At 43.0% G+C, this 21,232-nt stretch overlaps 1 protein-coding gene across 2 annotated transcripts in view; it reads left to right on the top strand.

Moving 5' to 3' along the window:
- Positions 1-4,442: 4,442 nt before the first annotated feature.
- The window catches only part of PACC1 (proton activated chloride channel 1), a 36,258-nt gene continuing 19,468 nt past the window's right edge, over positions 4,443-21,232 (top strand). Inside the window, exons 1-2 of one of the 2 annotated variants that reach the window (XM_074222619.1) lie at positions 4,443-4,621; positions 13,018-13,114. In XM_074222619.1, coding sequence (XP_074078720.1) covers positions 4,586-4,621; positions 13,018-13,114 — 133 coding nt within the window. In that variant the 5' untranslated portion in view covers positions 4,443-4,585. The remainder of the gene's footprint in view (positions 4,622-13,017; positions 13,115-21,232) is intronic. The other variant, XM_074222618.1, reaches the window with a different exon arrangement.

Raw genomic sequence — 21,232 nt, 5'->3', positions numbered from 1 at the left:
CATGTTTCTCTTAGGGTGTACAATGTTTTCTGGTTCTGCTCATCTCATTCAGCATCAGTTCATTCAAATTCCTCCAGGCTTCCCTGAATTCCCATCCCTCCTGGTTTCTAATAGAACAGTAGTGTGCCAGCCATCACACTCTGAAATTTTAAGAGTTGCTTCAGATGAATGAAAAGTAGTTTCCTAAAGAACACTAATTTGTATCTCAAGCAGGCATTGAACTTGAGTTTTCCATTAGCTGAACAATATTGTGTTTGACAATGTTAAAGACACATGGGCTAGATTAGATATACAGATGGATACTATAATCAAGTATTCTCTATTTTGAGCACTCACTAAACCTTTTGTAGAGAAAGGAAAGCCTAGTTTCTTAGTTTCCTCCCTTCAGTTTAGGATCATTCATTATCTCTGTCACTTGCAAGTCTATCACTCCTCCTCCATCATTGGTTTGAGTGAATTATTATTGGTCATTGTATTCACCAGAGAATTCTTAATCTTTGAGTTGTCTTTACAAGGTTGTTGTATACATTTTATTAGTTTTTGCTCCCTTCACTCTGGATCAGAGCATACCAGTTTTTCCAAGTTTCTCTAAAACCATCTCTTTTATCAGTTCTTCCAGCATAAGAGTATTCCATTACATACATATGCATAATTAAGTCAGTCATTCCCCAATTGTAGGGGGTCCATAAAATTTTCACATTTTGCCTAGGCAGCAAAAAATGTCTTCTTTGGGCTTTAATCTTAGGGCAGTTTTGCTTTGTAAACCTGAAAGTGCTATGTAAATATGAGCTATTCCTATTTATTCATTAATTAAACAACTAACTAGTCACATGTGGATTCCACTGTGTAATCTGTAACTGTTGGCTTGAGTAATTTCAGAGATAACTAGAGCCAAGGAATTTGTGGATTTAAAAAAAGCAACCAGCCTCAAAGTCACATTAACTGAAAATGAGATTTTCCCCTAAGATACACTGACTGATTAAGGACTTTGTCAATGTCCGTCTTGCTCTCAAAGGGACTGCTCTTTATTGATTTTCATATTTGATTTCATTAGCCACCTACAGGCAGCAAAGAGCTCATAGTACTGAACTGAGCAATTTCTCTGCCCTACATGCCATTCTAGGTTTTATTAGAAGATATTTTTTCTATCAAAAACTTAATAACCACCAACAAAAGCAATCAAATAAATATATAGAACAAATATACATAAATAAGCCAAATTAACATAAAACAAAGGGCAATTTCTCCAATAAAACCCTTGGCCTTAAAAGAAGAACCAAAGGAATGAACAATGAACTCAAACATTCAAAAGACCTCTCAATCTCATTAACTTCCCTACAATTGCACAGTACACCAACCAATGTGGACTGATCATCCTGTGCCTTTGATTCTTGTATGTGTTGATCTAAATGTGCTATTTGGGGGGGGTCCACCTAACATGCTAAACTTTTAATGACATCTAACGTTTTCAATATCTAATGGCAATCCCAGCATCATCAGAACATCTTTTCCTATCATGCATTTCCTTGATGATTAACATCTTTTACTCTCATTGCTTACATCTTGCTGTCTATCACTAGTCTCTCCATTCTCTAGTACTTCCTCTTCTTGAAGGAATTTGGTTTATTATGTGTATTTGTATTCAATTTAATTAAATATGTATTTTATTTAATCATGTATATTTGTTCTATATGTTTGTTTTTGTTAGTGGTTATTAAGTTTATGACAGAAAAAAATATCTTCTAATAAAACCTAGGACGGCATGTGGGGCACAGCCTACTTATACCTGCCATGAGTTTATTGCATTCTGATAGAAACGATTTTAATTATTTGAAAACTATTGAATTCCATGTCTCTTGTGGGGGGCAGGGAAAGGGAAACAGAACAAGCAATTATTAAATCCTTAGTGGCTGCCATGCACAAAGAAGCGCTATATATATATATATATATATATATATATATATATATATATATCTGATAAAGTAGGAATAATCAGCAAAGGGAAGGTATTAGAATTAAGGAATTTGGAAAAGGATAAGGAAATTAAGGAATTGGGAAAGACTTCTTTTAGATGGTAAGGATTGTTAGCTGGGACTTGAAGGGAGTCAAGGAAGCCAGTTACAGATGGTGTAGGAGAGAGAGAGAGCATTTCAAGTGGGGAAATTGCATGGAGATGGAGATGGAGTCACCTGTTTGAGGAACAGCAAAAAGTCTAGGTTCATAGGACCTTGAGAGTACAAGGTGGTGTAGAGTTGGTGTAAAGTGCAAGAAGACAGGAAAGGTATAGGGAGAGCAGATTTTGTAAGAATTTGAATTCCAAATAGATTATATATTTGATTCTGGAAGTGATAGGGAATCACTAAAAATGTATTGAGTGGGGAGGGAAGGGAGAGTCATATGACCAGAGTTCTACAGACTTATACTTTAGAAATATCACTTTAACAGCTGAGTGGAGGAAGTACTAGAGAATGGAGAGACTTGTGGTAGACAGACCAGTCAGGAAGCTTTTTCAACAGCTGAGGTGTGAGGTGACCAGTCAGGGTGATTGGTGGTGTCAAGAGAGAAAAGGGTACATATTTGAGAGATATCATGAAAGTAAAATCCATAAACTTTGGTAAGCTTGGCTACTGGGGGAGTGTGGAGGTAAGAGTGAAAAGTTGAGCATTGTACCTATTGGTGACTGGGAGGATGGAAGTACAATCAATAGTATTAGGGCAGCTAGAAAGAGAAGTTTTTTTTTCCAGAGAAGATAAAATGAGTTCAGTCTTAGAAACCTTTCATTTAAGATGGTTACAATACATCTAATTTGAGATATGCAACATTCAGTTGGAGATGTGAGAGTGGAAGGTCAGCAAATAGAATAGGGATAGATATATAGATTTGAAATCTGTGAAGCTTAGTTTTAATCTTCTCTTCCTCTGAGTCTAACTCACCAATAAGAGGGCCTAAATTTATTTTTTTTTGTAACTTTTATCCATTGCTCTAAGTTTCCCAGGTCCCCAGGCCCAAAATGAACCCTGCAGGGAGAAACAGTAACTGCATCAGGGCAAATTCAATTGAGATAATGGAAGACAGTTTTTCTTGGAGGGGATGACCCATTTAGTGCCAAACACCTTCCAACTCCTTTTTCATAGAACTGCCCTTCAAAAGCTTGAAAGCAGTTATTCCTTTTTTTTTTCCTAAATCTTCTGTTTTTCAGATTAAAGATCCCTGTTCCTTTAACCAATCGTCTTATCCTATGAATCTCAGGCCCTTCACCATTCTGTATATCCTCCTCTGGAGAGCTGGCTAGCTTAACAATTTCTTTCCTAACTCAATTTTTTTTAATGAAAGATTTTGAGTTTTACAAGTTCCCCCTCATTCTTGCTTCCCTCCTCCAACCCCCTACAGAAGGCAGTCTGTTAGTCTTTACATTGCTAACTCAATTTTTTAAAAAAGAATGTTTAAACTGAAATTTTTTTTTGAAGATTGAAAGCTTTCAAATGTTGGCATTTTATTTAAGTTAATAAAAACTTGTATCATTAGAACTATAGATTGGTTAAGGAGTTGGCCTCTTACCAAAAGCACCTACATTGCAGAAATGAATTTGAAGTATCAATAGAAGGGGTGGATAGAGCACGCGCCCTGGAGTCAGGAGGACCTGAGTTCAAATACCGTGTCAGACATATTATAATTGCCTAGCTGTGTGGCCTTGGGCAAGACACGTAACCCCATTTGCCTTGCAAAAACTAATAAATAAATGAATGAATGAAGGGAAATCAATACTCAGTTGGGAGAAACGAAAATACAAGTAAAAAAAGAAAAGAAAAGACCAAATTCTTCGCCCAGGCAGGGATGACTTGTGATCCGCCCGATGGGAAGTGCAGGGAAGGTCAATGAACTTGAATTCAACACCTTCCACTGCAATAAGCAAGTCTGCAGCATCACCTAAGTCCCATCACCAAGGAAGAAAAAAGCGACGAAAAAGCCAAGTTTCGTGACGCCACTTTCCCTTTGTTATATTTGGTGAGCCGGGGCGCCGACCCTGCCAGCTCGGACACGCCGGGCCCTCCCGGAGGGAAGCAGCCGCCGCTCGTCCGCGGGCTGGGGCGGGGGGCGGCAGCGGCGGGCAGAGCCGCCTTCACGGGCCGGCCGCACCAAGCGGGGCCACTCATTCCTGGGAGAGCCCGGGCCGGCTCCCGCTGCCCGGCCGCCCGGGGGTAACGAGACTGACCAGGCCCTGGCGCCCCCGCGCCCCCCGCCCCCCTCCTCCGACCGCGCCGCTACAAACAACCAGGGCCCGGCCTCCCGCGCCGCAGCCCCTCCCGGCCGGCCTCGCTCCCGCGGAGGACTACATTTCCCGGCAGGCCCCGCGACCGCGCCTCCCCGGGCCCGGACGGCCGCCTCGGGCGAGGCGCCTGCGCCCCAGGGCCCGCGGGGGGCGGGGGCGGCAGTCCCGGGACGGCCCCGCGGAGCTGGTGGGGGCTCGCGCCGCTCGGTGCGGCCGCCGCCTCCCGGCCCCGCCGCCTCCCGGCCCCGCCGCCTCCCGGCCCCGCGCTCCTCCCCCGGGACCCCCGCCGCCGCGGCATCCCCGCTGGCCGATGCCATGATCAGGCAGGAGCTCTCTTCATCTTACCAGGAGGTACCGGGGGCCGAGTTTACCTGGGTGGTGGAGGAGGGGGAGGGTCGCGGGCTGTGTGCCGTGCGTCCGTGCCCGTGTCCGTGCCCATGTGTCCGTGTCCGTGCCCATGTGTCCGTGCCCGTGTCCGTGTCCGTGACCGTGACCGTGACCGTGGCGTGCAGGAGCCGGCCTCCCGGCAGGTGACGGACCCAGCCCGGGCCCGCGGTTGCGCTGCCCCGGCTCTCCTGGCCCTGCCCCGGTTCTCCTGCCCCGGCTCTCCTGCCCCGGCTCTGGCTGTCCTGCCCCGGCTCTCCTGGCCCTGCTCTGGCTCTCCTGCCCCGACTGTCCTGCCCCGGCTCTCCTGGCCCTGCCCTGGCTCTCCTGCCCCGGCTCTCCTGGCCCGGCTCTCCTGCCCCGGCTGTCCTGCCCCGGCTCTCCTGGCCCTGCCCTGGCTCTCCTGCCCCGGCTCTCCTGGCCCGGCTCTCCTGCCCCGGCTCTCCTGCCCCGGCTCTGGCTCTCCTGCCCCGGCTCTCCTGCCCCGGCTCTCCTGGCCCTGCCCTGGCTCTCCTGCCCCGGCTCTCCTGGCCCGGCTCTCCTGCCCCGGCTCTCCTGCCCCGGCTCTCCTGGCCCGGCTCTCCTGCCCCGGCTCTCCTGCCCCGGCTCTGGCTCTCCTGCCCCGGCTCTCCTGCCCCGGCTCTGGCTGTCCTGCCCCGGCTCTCCTGGCCCGGCTCTGGCTCTCCTGCCCCGGCTGTCCTGCCCTGGCTCTCCTGGCCCTGCCCCGGCTGTCCTGCCCCGGCTCTCCTGGCCCTGCTCTGGCTCTCCTGCCCCGACTGTCCTGCCCCGGCTCTCCTGGCCCTGCCCTGGCTCTCCTGCCCCGGCTCTCCTGGCCCGGCTCTCCTGCCCCGGCTGTCCTGCCCCGGCTCTCCTGGCCCTGCTCTGGCTCTCCTGCCCCGGCTCTCCTGGCCCGGCTCTCCTGCCCCGGCTCTCCTGCCCCGGCTCTGGCTCTCCTGCCCCGGCTCTCCTGCCCCGGCTCTCCTGGCCCGGCTCTCCTGCCCCGGCTCTCCTGCCCCGGCTCTGGCTCTCCTGCCCCGGCTCTCCTGCCCCGGCTCTGGCTGTCCTGCCCCGGCTCTCCTGGCCCGGCTCTGGCTCTCCTGCCCCGGCTGTCCTGCCCTGGCTCTCCTGGCCCTGCCCCGGCTGTCCTGCCCCGGCTCTCCTGGCCCTGCTCTGGCTCTCCTGCCCCGACTGTCCTGCCCCGGCTCTCCTGGCCCTGCCCTGGCTCTCCTGCCCCGGCTCTCCTGCCCCGGCTGTCCTGCCCCGGCTCTCCTGGCCCTGCTCTGGCTCTCCTGCCCCGGCTCTCCTGGCCCGGCTCTCCTGCCCCGGCTCTCCTGCCCCGGCTCTGGCTCTCCTGCCCCGGCTCTCCTGCCCCGGCTCTGGCTGTCCTGCCCCGGCTCTCCTGGCCCGGCTCTGGCTCTCCTGCCCCGGCTGTCCTGCCCTGGCTCTCCTGGCCCTGCTCTGGCTCTCCTGCCCCGGCTCTCCTGCCCCGGCTCTCCTGGCCCTGCCCTGGCTCTCCTGCCCCGGCTCTCCTGGCCCTGCCCTGGCTCTCCTGCCCCGGCTGTCCTGCCCCGGCTGTCCTGCCCCGGCTCTCCTGGCCCTGCTCTGGCTCTCCTGCCCCGGCTCTCCTGCCCCGGCTCTCCTGGCCCGGCTCTCCTGCCCCGGCTCTCCTGCCCCGGCTCTGGCTCTCCTGCCCCGGCTCTCCTGCCCCGGCTCTGGCTGTCCTGCCCCGGCTCTCCTGGCCCGGCTCTGGCTCTCCTGCCCCGGCTCTCCTGGCCCTGCTCTGGCTGTCCTGCCTCGGCTCTCCTGGCCCTGCTCTGGCTCTCCTGCCCCGGCTCTCCTGCCCCGGCTCTCCTGGCCCTGCCCTGGCTCTCCTGCCCCGGCTCTCCTGCCCCGGCTGTCCTGCCCCGGCTCTCCTGCCCCGGCTCTCCTGGCCCTGCTCTGGCTGTCCTGCCTCGGCTCTCCTGGCCCTGCCCCGGCTGTCCTGCCCCGGCTCTCCTGGCCCTGCTCTGGCTCTCCTGCCCCGGCTCTCCTGCCCCGGCTCTCCTGGCCCGGCTCTGGCTCTCCTGGCCCTGCTCTGGCTCTCCTGCCCCGGCTGTCCTGCCCCGGCTCTCCTGGCCCTGCCCTGGCTCTCCTGCCCTGGCTCTCCTGGCCCTGCCCTGGCTCTCCTGCCCCGGCTCTGGCTGTCCTGCCCCGGCTCTCCTGGCCCGGCTCTGGCTCTCCTGCCCCGGCTCTCCTGGCCCTGCCCTGGCTCTCCTGCCCGGCTCTGGCTCTCCTGCCCCGGCTGTCCTGCCCCGGTTCTCCTGGCCCTGCTCTGGCTCTCCTGCCCCGGCTCTCCTGCCCCGGCTCTCCTGGCCCTGCTCTGGCTCTCCTGCCCCGGCTCTCCTGGCCCTGCCCTGGCTCTCCTGCCCCGGCTCTCCTGCCCTGGGGACCAGGCGGCGGGCCCTCCCGGCGGGGACACCCTGTAGCCCAGCGTTGGCACCCCAGTGCCCCGCGTCCGCATCCCCAGCCCCGGGCCTTTCCCTCGAGCTCCAGGAGGATGCTCAGGGGTCCCGCCGGCTCTCCAGAGCCAAGCCCACCATCTTTCCCTCCCCCAGCCTGCAGTCCCCCCAATTTCCCCATTCCCACCAGTGCCCTCACATTCGTGTAGTCGTGCAAACTCAGCCTTACACCCCTCCTTTCCTCCAGGCACCCCCTTTCCCCATCTCTACCCCGCTTGTTGCCTGCTAATCAATGACTTCTTCCTCCCAAAGGTCTCTTGACTTTTCTGTTCCACTCTACATTTCTATGACTCCTCGTTACTTCATCCTGTAGGACAACTATAGAGTTTTTAACTTTCCCCCTAAATTTCAACCTCTCACTTCTCCAGTCGGTCCTTCACATTATTGCAAGATTGAGTTTCCCAAAGCAGAAGTTTGGCATAACTCTGACATACGCCTTGTACGGCTTCTCTGTGTTCTAGTCTGCTCCATAAGAGGTTAAGTTGCAGAAAAGGGAATGACCTGCAGTGGTAGAGAGAATTTCCTTACTATGCAGTTCCTTGTGCCAGGGAAATTATCGGTCTAGTTGTTATCCCTATATGGATCTTATACTTTTCTCCTATGCTCAACAAACTTCAATGGCTGGCGATTACCTCTTAAACAAAAGTGTAGCAACTTGCCTGGGATTCATACCAATTGAACCTTATCTTCCAATTTCTAGACAGACACAGACATAGACATATAGACATAGATGTAGATGTAGACGTAGACATAGATGTAGACATATAGACATAAGACATAGACATATAGATGTAGACATAGACGTAGACAAAGACATATAGACATGGGTGTGTAGACAGGTATAGGCGTGTAGACAAACATAGTGTAGACATAGACATGTAGATGTGTAGACAGACATAGGCATGTAGACATAGACATGTACACTGTAGACAGACGTAGGCGTGTAGACGTAGACATGTAGATGTGTAAACATGTAGACGTGTAGATGTAGACATGTAGACAGACGTAGACATATAGACATAGATGTAGACATATAGATGTAGAAGTAGAAATATAGACATAGACATAGGCATAAATATATAGACATAGACGTAGACAAATAGACATATAGATATAGACATGTAGATGTGGACATGTAGATGTAGCCAAAGACATAGACATATAGACAGACATAGACAAAGGCATAGACATATAGACGTAGATGAAGACATAGAGATGTAGACATATAGACAGAAACATAGACATTTTGATTTGCTCAGTCTTTGCTTTGTCTGGAATGCCTCTTTCTAATAACCAAAATTCTAGCCCTCCTTGAAGGGCTAACTCAAATGCTCCTTCTTCAAATCTTCTTCCTACCTGAAAGTTATCTTAGTCATTTCTAAACTCTCTTACTTTTTTGTATCCTCATAACAATTGGGAGAAATTATTTATGGTAGAAAAAGGAACTACAAGATTCATCTAGTTAATGATAATTCCAGTACTAGAATCTGATGCTGGGTCAGGTTCCTTTGTTTCAACTTTCATTCCAGCTCTCTTGACAGTAGTATTCTTTTAGTTTTGGATGACAGCATCCCAGAATTCATCTAGTCTAATCCTTGGCAAAGCAGGAATGTTCTCTACAATAGTGATCGCAAACTCAAATAGAAATGGACCACTAAACTCTACATTAGAAAACTTCAAATTAACATTATCTGTGACATATTGCATTTTTATTTTGTTATAAGTTTTCCAATTACATTTTATTTTGATTTTGCCCATCATAGGTGCTGGAAGAGTCTAACCCCTCTACTATGCAACATCCCCAAGAAAAGTGTTGAGTTAGTTTCTTCCTGAAAAACTGCAAGCTAATCCATTCCAATTTCGGGAATGTCTAATGTTAGTCATTTTATACTTCCAATTCAGCTTTCATTGTAGTAACAGCCCCACTTACATAGCACTTTAAAGTTTGTTAAGTGTTATATATACATTATCTTCTTTCAGTTAATCAGTCAACAAGCAATGAATATCTCTTCTGTTCTAGTTCCTATGCTAAGCTGTCTTGGCTTTGAGGGCCTTATATGCCATCTCATTTAATCTTCACTAAACCCTGTAGGTACTAGAACTAACCCCATTTTACAGATGAAAAAACGAAGATTCAAAATTGTTAAGAGATTGTCAAGGGTTATGAGGGTCTGAGGAAGTATTCTAATTCAGTCTTTTTTGACTCCAAGTATCTTTCTATTCACTGAGTCAAACAACCTCTCTATTTGTAGGGAGGACTGGACTGGACAGGATAGGGAGCTATGGAACAAACTATCTGATGGTGACATACTTCCTGGAAACTCCCATATGACAGGAGAGACCTAACTTCTGTCTTTGGAAAGATTTGAGTCATATATTCCATTTCAGTTAGACCAAACTCCTCTATTTCTACCACTCAATCATTAAAATAATATAATTGCCCCTGCAGGGACAAAAAAAGAATGATTAGGTGTGAAAACACAGGTATTTGTTTTGAGCATCATTATACACCAAAACAGGTTGTTCTAGGTTTGGACTCTAACTAATGTGAGTTCTGAGATTCTTGCCCTTTGATTCATATAGGAGGGCAAAAATGCAATTTGGAGAGCTGTCTGTGTAGTTCTTGCCTTGGTAGAGAATTTAGCTTGGGGAGACATTTTTTGCTGAGTACAGGTTTCTTTGGCCTGGGTCATGTGAATGAGTGAGTATATTTAGAATTTGTTTTAAGAGAGTGAATATGTAACTTTGCTGGAATTGGGGTCTAGAAGACTGTGGGAGAGGAAAGGGGCCAGTTGTCACTGGGCAGGTCCTATAGTGCTGCTGTGGTCTTGATCTAAATAAACTAATGAAATTCAAATATTCTTTAAGTTTTTGAGATGCAAGTGTGGCTTACCAAATAGAGAACCAACTTTGAAGTCAGGAAGTTCCTTAACTCCTGAATGTCCCATACTATAATTGCTAATCTTATCAATGAAATGAATTTCTAATGCTTAAATGGACCTATATCTGGTCTGAAACAAAAAGAAACAAAAGTTTGAAGACTGCCACCTCGGCAGTTTGTTTATGTCTCTGTGGCTCTGAGCTTATCTCTTTTCCAGCCTTCTTTCTCTGTTATACTAACAGTCACCCAATCTCTTTCTAGTTGCTTTCAAACTTTGTATCTCCTTTTTTAATGCAGTAATAATTATCAAGATGACTTGAATTCACATAGAACCATCTTAAAAATTCAGAGAAATTTCTCATTTTATTTCACCATTTTAATGAAACTTAGTATGACATGGTATCTAGAAAGCTGACCTTCAAGAGAGGAAGACCTGGGTTCAGGTCCTGCCTATGAGATATAACTTTAGGACCTTAGAGGCGTTGGGTAGTGCAGTAGATAGACTGGGTCTAGAGTCAGGAAGCCCTGAATTCAAATGCAGATATTAGCTGTGTGACCTGGACAAATTATTTAACTTTGGTCTGCCTCAGTTTTCTCAACTTTGAAATAAGGATCATAATAGCATCTACCTCCCAGGTTTGTTGTAAGGATTAAATGAGACATTTGTGAAGCTTTTTTTTTTTAGGTTTTTGCAAGGCAAATGGGGCTAAGTGGCTTGCCCAAGGCCACACAGCTAGGTAATCATTAAGTGTCTGAGGTCGGATTTGAACTCAGGTACTCCTGACTCCAGGCCAGTAAGGTACTCCTGACTCCTCTATCCACTGCGCCACCTAGCTGCCCATTTATAAAGCTTTTAATAGTGTCTGGTACACAGTAAGAGCTCAATAAATGCTTGTCTACCTACCCTCCTCTCCTCTGGGCAAATTACTTAGCTTCTCAGTCCTCTAGGCAACTCAGTCAGTTGTCAAGAAGATGCTCATCTGCATCCGTAGAGGGAGTTTCCTCACCTGGGAATTCATTATACCAATGAAAACACCAGTCCCTATCCTTATCCTTCTGTTAGTCTTAACAAGATGAGAAGGAAACTCACCATCTATATCATTCAAAGAATTTAGTGTGGAGATTTCTGGGTCCAAGATAACTCTTCTAACATTTGAAGATCTGATACATGGGGGGGGGGGGGGAACAGACTTGCTTTATATTAGTAGGCCACAAACAAGCCTGGATAGGAATTTCCAAAAGACAAAATTCAACTTTAGATAAGAAAAAACTTCTAGCTTCTAGAACTATCCAACGATAGAATGGGTTAATTTGTGCTACTTGGTGAGCTCTTGGTCACTAGAAGTATTCAAGCAGAGGCTAATGCAGAAGGTATTCTTGCAATGAGTATTTTAGACCAGATGGCCTCTAAGGATCCTTCCAACTCATGATGATATGTTGTATACACCTTTGGAGAAGTCTTGGGATGCACTGCATGGAAAAAAAAGATTGAATTTGGGAATGAGGTGACTAGGGTCAAATAACAGCTCTGGCCCCAAGAGGAGATCCCTATGTGCTTCTGAAGCTATACAGTCAGTTGGCTGGAAAATGAGGTTGATAATATTTGTTTTATCTGCCTAACTACTCCATGTAAAGGTCCATTTTTATTACTCCTGCTATAATTATATACAACCCCTCTTTTACAGTCTTCAAGATGATGAATGGTGGAGTGGTTCCCCTTGCTAACAGAGCAGATCCCTTCTAGGATGATTTACCCACTTGGTGTCAGGGACTAAACAGAGCTTCTAGGAGTCATTGGAAGTCTCTCTCTGCCCTGCTTATTTTTTTTTCTTTACATTTATTATTTGTTTATATTTTTCACATTCTTTTTTTAAAATTTTGAGTTCTAAATCCTCTCCTTTCCATCCCTTCCTACCCATTAAGATGTCAAGCAATGTGATATCAGTTATATATGTGAACTCATACAGAACATTTCCATACTAGCCATATCACACAAAAACTCCAAGAAAAATAAAGTGAGAAAATTATATTTCATTTTGCACTTGGAATTCATCAGTTCTTTCTCTGGAGGTAGATAGCATTTCTCATTATGAGCCCTTTGGAATTGTCTTGATCATTGTTTTGATCAAAACAACTAAGTCTTTCACAGTTGATTATTGGTACAATATTGATGTTACTTTGAACAATGATCTAGTTCTGTATGACTCACTTTGCATCAGAAGTTATTATAAGTCTTACTAGGTTTTTCTGAAACCAACCTTCTTAATTTCTTATAGCACAATAGTACTCTATCACAATATATCTCAGTTTGTTCAATCACCTCAAATCATTGGCAATCTTAAAACATAGGTAGGGGGCCTAGCTTGTTTACAAAAGTACCTACATTGCAGAAAATCAATTTGAAATATCAATAGAAAGGGTGGATAGAGCATCTGCCCTGGAGTCAGGAGTAGCTGAATTCAAATCCAGCCTCAGACACTTAATAATTACCTGGCTGTGTGGTCTTGGGTAAACCACCCATTTGCCTTGCAAACAAACTAACAAACAAAAAAAACATAGGTAGGAAAGACAGAGGAATGAAAGAAAAAAAATATAAATGGAGGAATGGGAGTAGGAGGGAGAATAATCTCCAGTATAGTCTAAACTGTAGCAATACTACTTTTTCTGGATTGAGGTAATAAAATAGAAATCATTAAAAAAAAAGCTTAGGGAAGAATGAATAATAACCAATATTCATGTTATAGTGTTTTAGGGCTAACAAGGCAAATAATAATGTTAGGTGATTGGTAGTGTAAGTATTATTACTGTTTTGAAAATTAAAAGTCTGAGGTTCAGAGTTGAGGTGCCTCGCTCATTAGAGTTGGGACTCCATCTCAGATTTTTTGTACCATGACCCACTGATGTAGTGGGAAAGGGGAGGGACCCTGAGATGAAACAGTTCCTTATCACTACTGATCCTTTACTTGATGATCTTTCTCTCTTAGCTAAGTGAAGAACTGGATCAAGTGGTTGAGAACTCAGATAGAGTGGAGGAGGGAGAAAGGAAGGATTCTAAAGACAAAGGCTCAGGCATTTTACCAGGTAAGTTGAGGGCTGAATCCTGGGAAGGGGGTAAGGGGTTAGGAGGTGAAAGGGGGAGGAGGAGCGGGAATATAGTGGGTTGGGTTGGGATATAGTTCATGTGTCTTTATGGCTTTGGTGTGACCCTGGATGAGATATCTAAGGACTAGGAATGGCTCCAAGTGAGTGAATGAACACCTTCATGTTAAGTCTGGTGTCTGGTTGCTGAATATGCTCTTCTGTCCCAGATAGGTCTCTTGTTACTGCGCCCCAAGAGGAGATCCCCGTCTGCTTCTGAAGCTATACATATTTAACAAGGTTATGTAGACAGAGGACTCATGAACAATGCCATCCATTCTGTCTAGCTATATGTCACACTCCAAGGGTGGGCGCATCTCCCCCAAAGCTATCTGGGGAAGTTCAATAACACCAGGTCAATTGGTAGAATATTTAGAAGTTCAGAAGTTTCCCACTGCCAACAGTTTACTCCTTAGAATACTTTAGTTCTTTTCAGATATCATTTAATCCTAGGGTTCTTAACCTTCTTTAAGTCATGGCCCCTTTGGGCAGTCTGATGAACTCTATGGACCCCTTCTCAGAATTATATAAAATACATAAAAGATTATAGAAGGAAACCAATCATATTTAATTACTAAAATATATTGAATAATTAAAAATATATTTCAATACATATTAAAATAGGTCGAGATATTGATATTACATTAAAACTCAAATATTAAAAAGAAAAAATTTCAAGAACCCCAGTTTTAGAACACTTGAAATAGTGGGAAGGGGTCTGAACTTGTAGTCAGGAGCCTTAGGTCCATATTGTATTTCTTGGCACTGGCTATATGATCAGGTCCATGAGTCCTAGTTTTCATATCTTATAATGTGGGATAGTAACCCTGGCACTATGCATCCTACAGAGTTGTTGTTGTAAAAAAAACTGCTTTGTAAATATTAAAGTGCTAGGAGAATATGAGAACGTGTTATCTAGCAGATGGGTACATGCAGACTCCTAGGCAGGTCAGTTGATATTTGATAGTCTTGGCCTTTCTTAAATTTCTGAGTAGCTTTAGGCTAAACTTGATGCTCTTTTTTCCAGTACTTGAATCAGGGAGGGAAATCAACTAGGAAAGTTTATGAAGTTGCTGAAGGTCATATAGTTTGTCAGCAAAGACTCTCTAGAGGAGGTAGGCATCTTCTCTCACTCATTTGAAGAGTGCAGAAAAACATTGACCTCTCAGGGACCTGGGATTTAGGAGAGAATCAGATTCTCAGCATTGAAAGGGACCTTTAAGCCCTGCACAAGAGGCCCAACACATGGTTTTGCTGCCTTTTCTTAAAGATCTCCCCAGTGATGACAACAAACTCACTGCCTTCTGGGACAGCTTGTTTCATTTTTGGATAGTCCTAATTGTTGGGAACTTGGGCTTCAAATTAAGTCCAAGTATATATCACAGCTTTTGTCTCTTATTCCTAGTCCTGCCTTTAGGACCCAAGCAGAAAACACCTAATCTTCTTTCTTTTTAAAATTTGGAACTTTAATACTAGAAAAAAAATAGAGTAGAACATAAAAAGAGAAGATTGGCTAAGATATCATAAATCTCCATTTCATATATATATATATATATATGTATATATATATATATATATATATACACATACACACACACATATATATATTAAGTGTATACAATAAATTCCATTCCAATCATCTTTTCAATTCTTTAGATACTTGAATATATATACCATAATTCTCTTAAGTCATCCCTTCCTAAGACTCAACTTCTTTTGTATCATTCAACTGAAGCTTAAATGATATGATCATCCAGCTCTTTCCCTGACTTGGTCACTGTGTTCTGAGTTTACATTCTCCAGTTTATTCAAGCCCTTTCTAAAGAGTGGTTCATAGAACTGAATATAGTACTTCCAATGGACAAGGATACTCTCAAGATCTCTCTGAAGAACTTTGGAATTGGTTGTGGGACATGGGAGACACTAGTACAAGACCTCCCAAAATGGCATATTCACATCAGAAAATTGGACCAGATTCTGAGGTTCCTTTTTTAACTAACTTGCCAAACATGGCTATAATGCTAAAGGTATATTTGTCTGAAAGATTGTTTTATGGAAAACTCATCCAAGGAAGGTGCTGATCTGTAGGTCAATAAAAGGATATTCTCAAGGCCTCTCTGGACAACTTTGGAATCGATTGCATGACATGGGAGATGCTGGCAAAGGACCACCTAGCGTAGAATGCCCACATCAAAGAAGACACTGTACTCTATGAGCAAAGTAGAATTGCAGTAACTCAAAGGAAATATGAGGTGCACAAATTTAGAGACTTCCATTCCAAATGTTCATTTGGACTGTTTGTACCCAAACAGTAGAGCCTTCTGAGCTCATATTAGTCTAATCAGCCATGGTTAGACCTAACATACCTTGACTTGGACATAGTGATATCATTTTGGTCCTCTTCAAGAACAAAAAGCTACAACCAACCAACTCCTAATGTATTTGAGCAGGTTAAAAGCCATTAGCATTATTACCTCCCTCAGTGTCCACACTGTGTATCTCTTGGTGATGCCCAAGGCTTGGCATCCTCATGACACTTATACCAATTGCCATAGAGATTCATATTGAACTGTCAGTTATATTAAAACTTCTACTTGAAATGCTCTTCAGATACCCTTCTTCCCGTCCTGTTTGTGCAAAGATGACTTTTAGCCCAATTAAAGAACATAAAAAAACCCTGCTTGGTAAATTCCATAGGAGGATCTTTCTTTTGAGTTTTCTTTTTTTGAAGGACAGACTAGTCAGGAGGTGATCATGGTATATTTTAGCCTCTTTAGCCTCTCTGTATTTTAGTCTTCATATTTAAGACTCCAGGCTGTCAGAGCAGGAAGTGAAGCCCCTGGTTAGCATCTTCTGGTTTCAGAATTAGAGTGTTATTGGAGGAAGTTTCACTGACATCCAAGATTCCTGTTTCCTGCCTTTAGGAAACAAAGATCTGGCTTATCTCTTTTTTAAAGTTTCTTGGAAGGATGTAGGCTCTTTTTGAAATGACTTTGTATTTATTTTCTTTTTAAATATACATATATATATATATAGTTATTTCATTAAATATTTCCTAATTACATGTAAAAAAATTAGCATTCACTTTATTTTTTTTTTTTAGGTTTTTGCAAGGCAAATGGGGTTAAGTGGCTTGCCCAAGGCCACACAGCTAGGTAATTATTAAGTGTCTGAGACTGGATTTGAACCCAGGTACTCCTGACTCTAGGGCTGGTGCTTTATCCACTGCGCCACCTAGCCACCCCATTTCACTTTATTTTTTTAGAAAGATTTTATTTATTTTGAGTTTTACAATTTTTGCCCTGTTCTTGCTTCCTTCCCCTTCCCCCCACAGAAGGCATTCCGTTAGTCTTTACATTGGTTCCATAACATTCACTTTAAAAAATTTCAAGTTCCACATTTTTTCCTTCCCTCCCACCTACCTCCTTGAGAAGACAAATAATTTAATATTGACTAACATGTGAAGTCATGTAAAACATATCTCTATATTAGTCATACTGCAAAAGAAAATTTAGACAAAAAAATAGGGTGTCCTTTAATCTGCAATCAGAGTTCATCAGTTCTCTCTTTGGAGATGGATAGCATTTTTCTTGATGGGTTCTTTGGAATTGTCTTGTATTTACTTAAAAAATGCTCCAAATGTGTACCTTTTTCACAAAATAGAATGTGAATTTCTCTAAAGATGATTCATTTTCATCCTTGAATCCCCAGCACTTATCAGTATATTGCATATAAGTACTTTTAATTGAACCTAGCTAAATTGAACCAATAATTCAGTTTTTGTTGGTTTTTATTGCTATTTTTAGGGAGTCATCCCTTAAAATAAAGAATTAAAAAAGAGAAAGAAAAAAGTACAAGAAAACTAACCATCATAACCAAAGAAGTCTGATGTTATATATCTAATATACCACATTTTCAACTCTATGCCTGAAAAAAAAATAATAGAGCAGTAGATTTTTTTTAAGGATAGTTGTGGTCTCCTATCTCTTCTTTGGGACTGAGTTTGATGACTATAATTCTGAAGCATTCACTTTGATTTAGATGTCATTGTTATTATTGCATTTACGTGATTACTATTATATTCACATTGTTGTAGTCATTTTTATATCATTTTCCTGGATCTGTTTTCTTTGCTTTTAAATCTTGCCATATTTCTCAGTATTCATGATATTGATGGTTTCTTACAACATAATAGTACTCTATTTCATTGACACTGCATCTTAGTGTGATCTAAACCATTCCTTAGTTGATAGGAATTTGGTTTTACAAAAAGTGCTGCTCTCAATATTTTGGTTAATATATGTCCCATACAATTTCTCTCTCATCACATTCAACTTAGATCAATATATACCATGGAAACAATAATGTAAAGGCTAACAGACTGCCTTCTGTGGATAGGGGGGAAGGAAGTGAGATTAGGGGAAAAACTGTAAAATTCAAAATAAATAAATAAATAAAAGCCTCCCCAAATATGTCCCATACCACATGCCATATATACCAAATATATCATATTTATTTTCTTTTGGTCATGGATTTGATTGGGATTGATGTCTAGTAGTGGATTCTCAAGATCAAGAATATGGACATTATGGTCATTTTCCCAGCAATTCAATTTACAGTTTTTTAAAAGAATTTTTCTTACTTGAAATTGTTTGTTGTTGGGGCAGCTAGGTGGCACAGTGGATAGAGAACTGGCCCTGGAGTCAGGAGTACCTGAGTTCAAATCCGGCCTCAGACGTTTAACAATTACCTAGCTGTGTGGCGTTGGGCAAGCCACTTAACCCCATTGCCTTGCAAAAACCTTAAAAAAAAAAAGAAAAGAAATTGTTGTTGAGTTATTTCAGTTGTATCCAACTCTCTGTGATCCCAATTGGAGTTTTCTTGGCAAAGATACAAGAGAGTTTTGCCATTTCCTTCTTCAGCTCATTTTTACAGATGGAGAAACTGAGGCAGAGTTAAGTGACTTGCCCATGGTCATGAAACTAGTAAGTGTCTGAGGTCAAATTTGAACTCAGGTCCTCCTGACTCCAGAGTTGGCACTCTATCCACTGCAGCATCTAGCTGCCTCATTTTAAAGTTAACAAATATTAGATAAAATAAGCACTTCAATATACACAGTAGAACATGAAACTGCAAATCTCTATAATTTTCAGTTTTATTTTCTTTTAAAATACATAATAAATTCAACACATACCTTTCAAAGCTGTCCTACTGTCTATAATTCTTCCAGGTTTTTATTCTCCACTGTGCATTTAAAAAAAATGTTTTAATGACCTCCCTTCCTTCTCCTTGCCTCCCTTCTTTCCCTCCTCTCCTCCCTCCCTCCTTCTTCCTTCCTTCCTTCCTCCCTCCCTCCCTCCCTCCCTCCCTTCTTGCCTTTCTTCATACCTTCCTTTCTTTCTTTCCTGGACAACTGTGTGGTATGGGTTATGGAGTACTGGTTTTTTTTTCCCTACCAGAAATTATGAAAATCATGATGTACTTCAAATAAGTTACTCAAGTTTTCCTTTTCTGTTAACTATTATAAGAACTGTCATTGATGATTGAATGCATTTAACCATAGAAGGAAGTGGGGTGGGTTTAACATGTCTGAAAACATTCAAGATTTTATGTGAAAATGAAATCTTTTGTAGGCCGTTTTTGGAGTCTATCTTCAATATTCAGACTTTTAAAAACATCAATTGTGCAAATAAGTGAAATGTTTCTGAACATCCCCATTTTAAACACATTCTAAGATGTTGTGGAGGTGCATCGTGACAGGATATAGCACATAAAATTTCTCAAATTACATTTCTTAGGACAAACTATGTTATCATAAAGTTGCTAGCCTGATTCAGCCAATTCTCAATTATTCATAGTTATGGAGGTCAAGCCTAGGTAGACAACTGAAATCTACAGAAAACCTTAAGGCCTATTGGGTATAGACTTTATGTAGTAAGTAGTGGGAATCCTAGTTCTAGAAAAGCTCCAGTCAAATACAATTTGTCCTTCCAGTCTCTTTTATACAGGGGGAAATTTGCCTCAGTAAAAGACCCTTTAATTCCTGTATATCCTCCTCCCCGTCCCCTCCCCACTTAACTTCTCCTCAGGAAAGTCCCTGATAATGTCTAGGATGGAATTCAAACCCTTATTTTCCTCATTCTAATCTAGCACTCTCTCCATGGTGCCATTCTATTTGATTTAATTGCTTTGGGCCTCAGTCTCCTCAACTGTAAAATGAGGGAGTTACATGAAATGGTCTTTGTGGCTCCTTCCAGCTCCAAGTCAATAATTTCGTGATTCATTCATTGCCTCAAGAAATAAGACAGAACAGTGTATGTAATAATCATCAAGGTCATGTTCCTGACCTTGAATCTTCTCTAGGAGACTCTTCAGATCTCTTTTCTCCACTCCCACAAGAAAAGGAGATTCGAAGCTTAGGGGCCATTGACATTATCCAGAAACATTTACATAGCTTTGGCTTCTTGGTAGCTCTTACAGTGCAACATTTGTGTTTAAGAAACTTTCAGTTTAATTTGGGAGACACGATAGAACTATGGTAGGAGTGAAAAGGTTCATAAAAAGACCAACTAATATGGACTGTCATGGGGGTATGGGTATATATGAGTTCACAGGATCACAGATTAAAAACTAAAAGGAACAATCTAGTTCACTCCCTACATTTTATAAATGAGGAAACAGAGAAGTTGGAGGAATTGCGTGGGTCACACAGCTAGTAAGTATCAAGGGAACCAGTTAAGGTCAAGGAAACCTCCATGTGGGACCTGAAGGATGGGTGAGACTTAAACTAAGAAAGGAGGTCAGCTAGTGGAGGAAAGATGTGACAAACAGGAATAATGTGTAAATAGAAGGAGGTGAGCCGAGACATTGAATTATGTCCAACACTGAATAGATCAATTTCCATCCACATTCTGGCTTTCCCCATTAAGGTTTTTAAATATCATGGATTAAATGAGAATTTGGGAGGAGTTTTGGGGAAGCTGCAGACAAAACAAAAAGGCCACCAGATGACAGAGAGCCTATGACTTAATCCAAATTTTTAGTAATAAAATAATAATAAAACACTGTGTAAAAGAAAAAATTCAGACTTGTTTTCTGATATGAGGAGAGGATCAAAAATTTTATATGGATTTTCCAGATCATGGGGCTCTGTGCCCCTAATCCCCATAATGGGGAAGGGGTAATAACTAGTGCGAAAAAGTTTGGAAAAGGAAGTAGGGGCAAGTTTTGAAAAGTCTTGAAGACAACCTAAGGATGTAGATATTATCCTATTAATATTGCAGTTAGCATCTTCAAGGCTATGTTCCATTTGATACAAATAAAGTCTTTCCTTCTAAAACATGATTATGATGACTGGACCTGGGGTCAGGAAGACCTTAGTTCAAATTCTACCACAGACAATAGTTGTGTGCAACTAAATTATCCTCTCTTAAGTTTCCTCATCTGTAAAATGAGGACAATAGCATCTGCTTTTCAGAGTAGTTATGAATATCAAATGAATTAATGTTTCTAAAGCATTTTGCAAACTTTAAAATGATATTCAAATGCTAGCTATTTTTATTTTTTGAAATTAATTTTTTCAAACAAAACCTGTTTTAAACATGTATAGTCAAGTAAAACAAATTTCTGCATTGCTATGTCCAAAAAAAATCTCAATTTGCACTCTTGAGTCTATCACCTCTCAATCAGGAAGTATGTAGCATTTCTCACCTTGAGTCCTTTGAGATCATTGCTGGTAGTTTTATTGATCAGAGTTCTAAACCTTTCAAAGTTAATTATTTTTACAGTATTATTAGTTGCATAAATTCTCCTGGTTCAATTAGCTTCAGTTTATATAAGTCTTTCCAAGATTTTCTAAAGCCATCTCCTTTATCGTTTTTTTTTATGGTATTAATGGTAACATCCCATTTATATAATGGTAATTTATTCAGTCATTTCCCAATTTATAGCTACCCCCTCGATTTCTATTTTTTTGCCACTGTGAAAGAGTTGCTATTAATACTTTTGAACATATGGGTCCTTTTCCTCTTTCTTTGATCTCTTTGCAGTACAGACATATAG

This window comes from Macrotis lagotis, chromosome 2 (genome assembly GCF_037893015.1).
Source record: "Macrotis lagotis isolate mMagLag1 chromosome 2, bilby.v1.9.chrom.fasta, whole genome shotgun sequence".
Classification (NCBI taxonomy): Eukaryota; Metazoa; Chordata; class Mammalia; order Peramelemorphia; family Peramelidae; genus Macrotis; species Macrotis lagotis.
The sequence above is the reverse complement of the archived record's forward strand: the minus strand, read 5'-3'. Positions and strand labels throughout refer to the sequence as shown.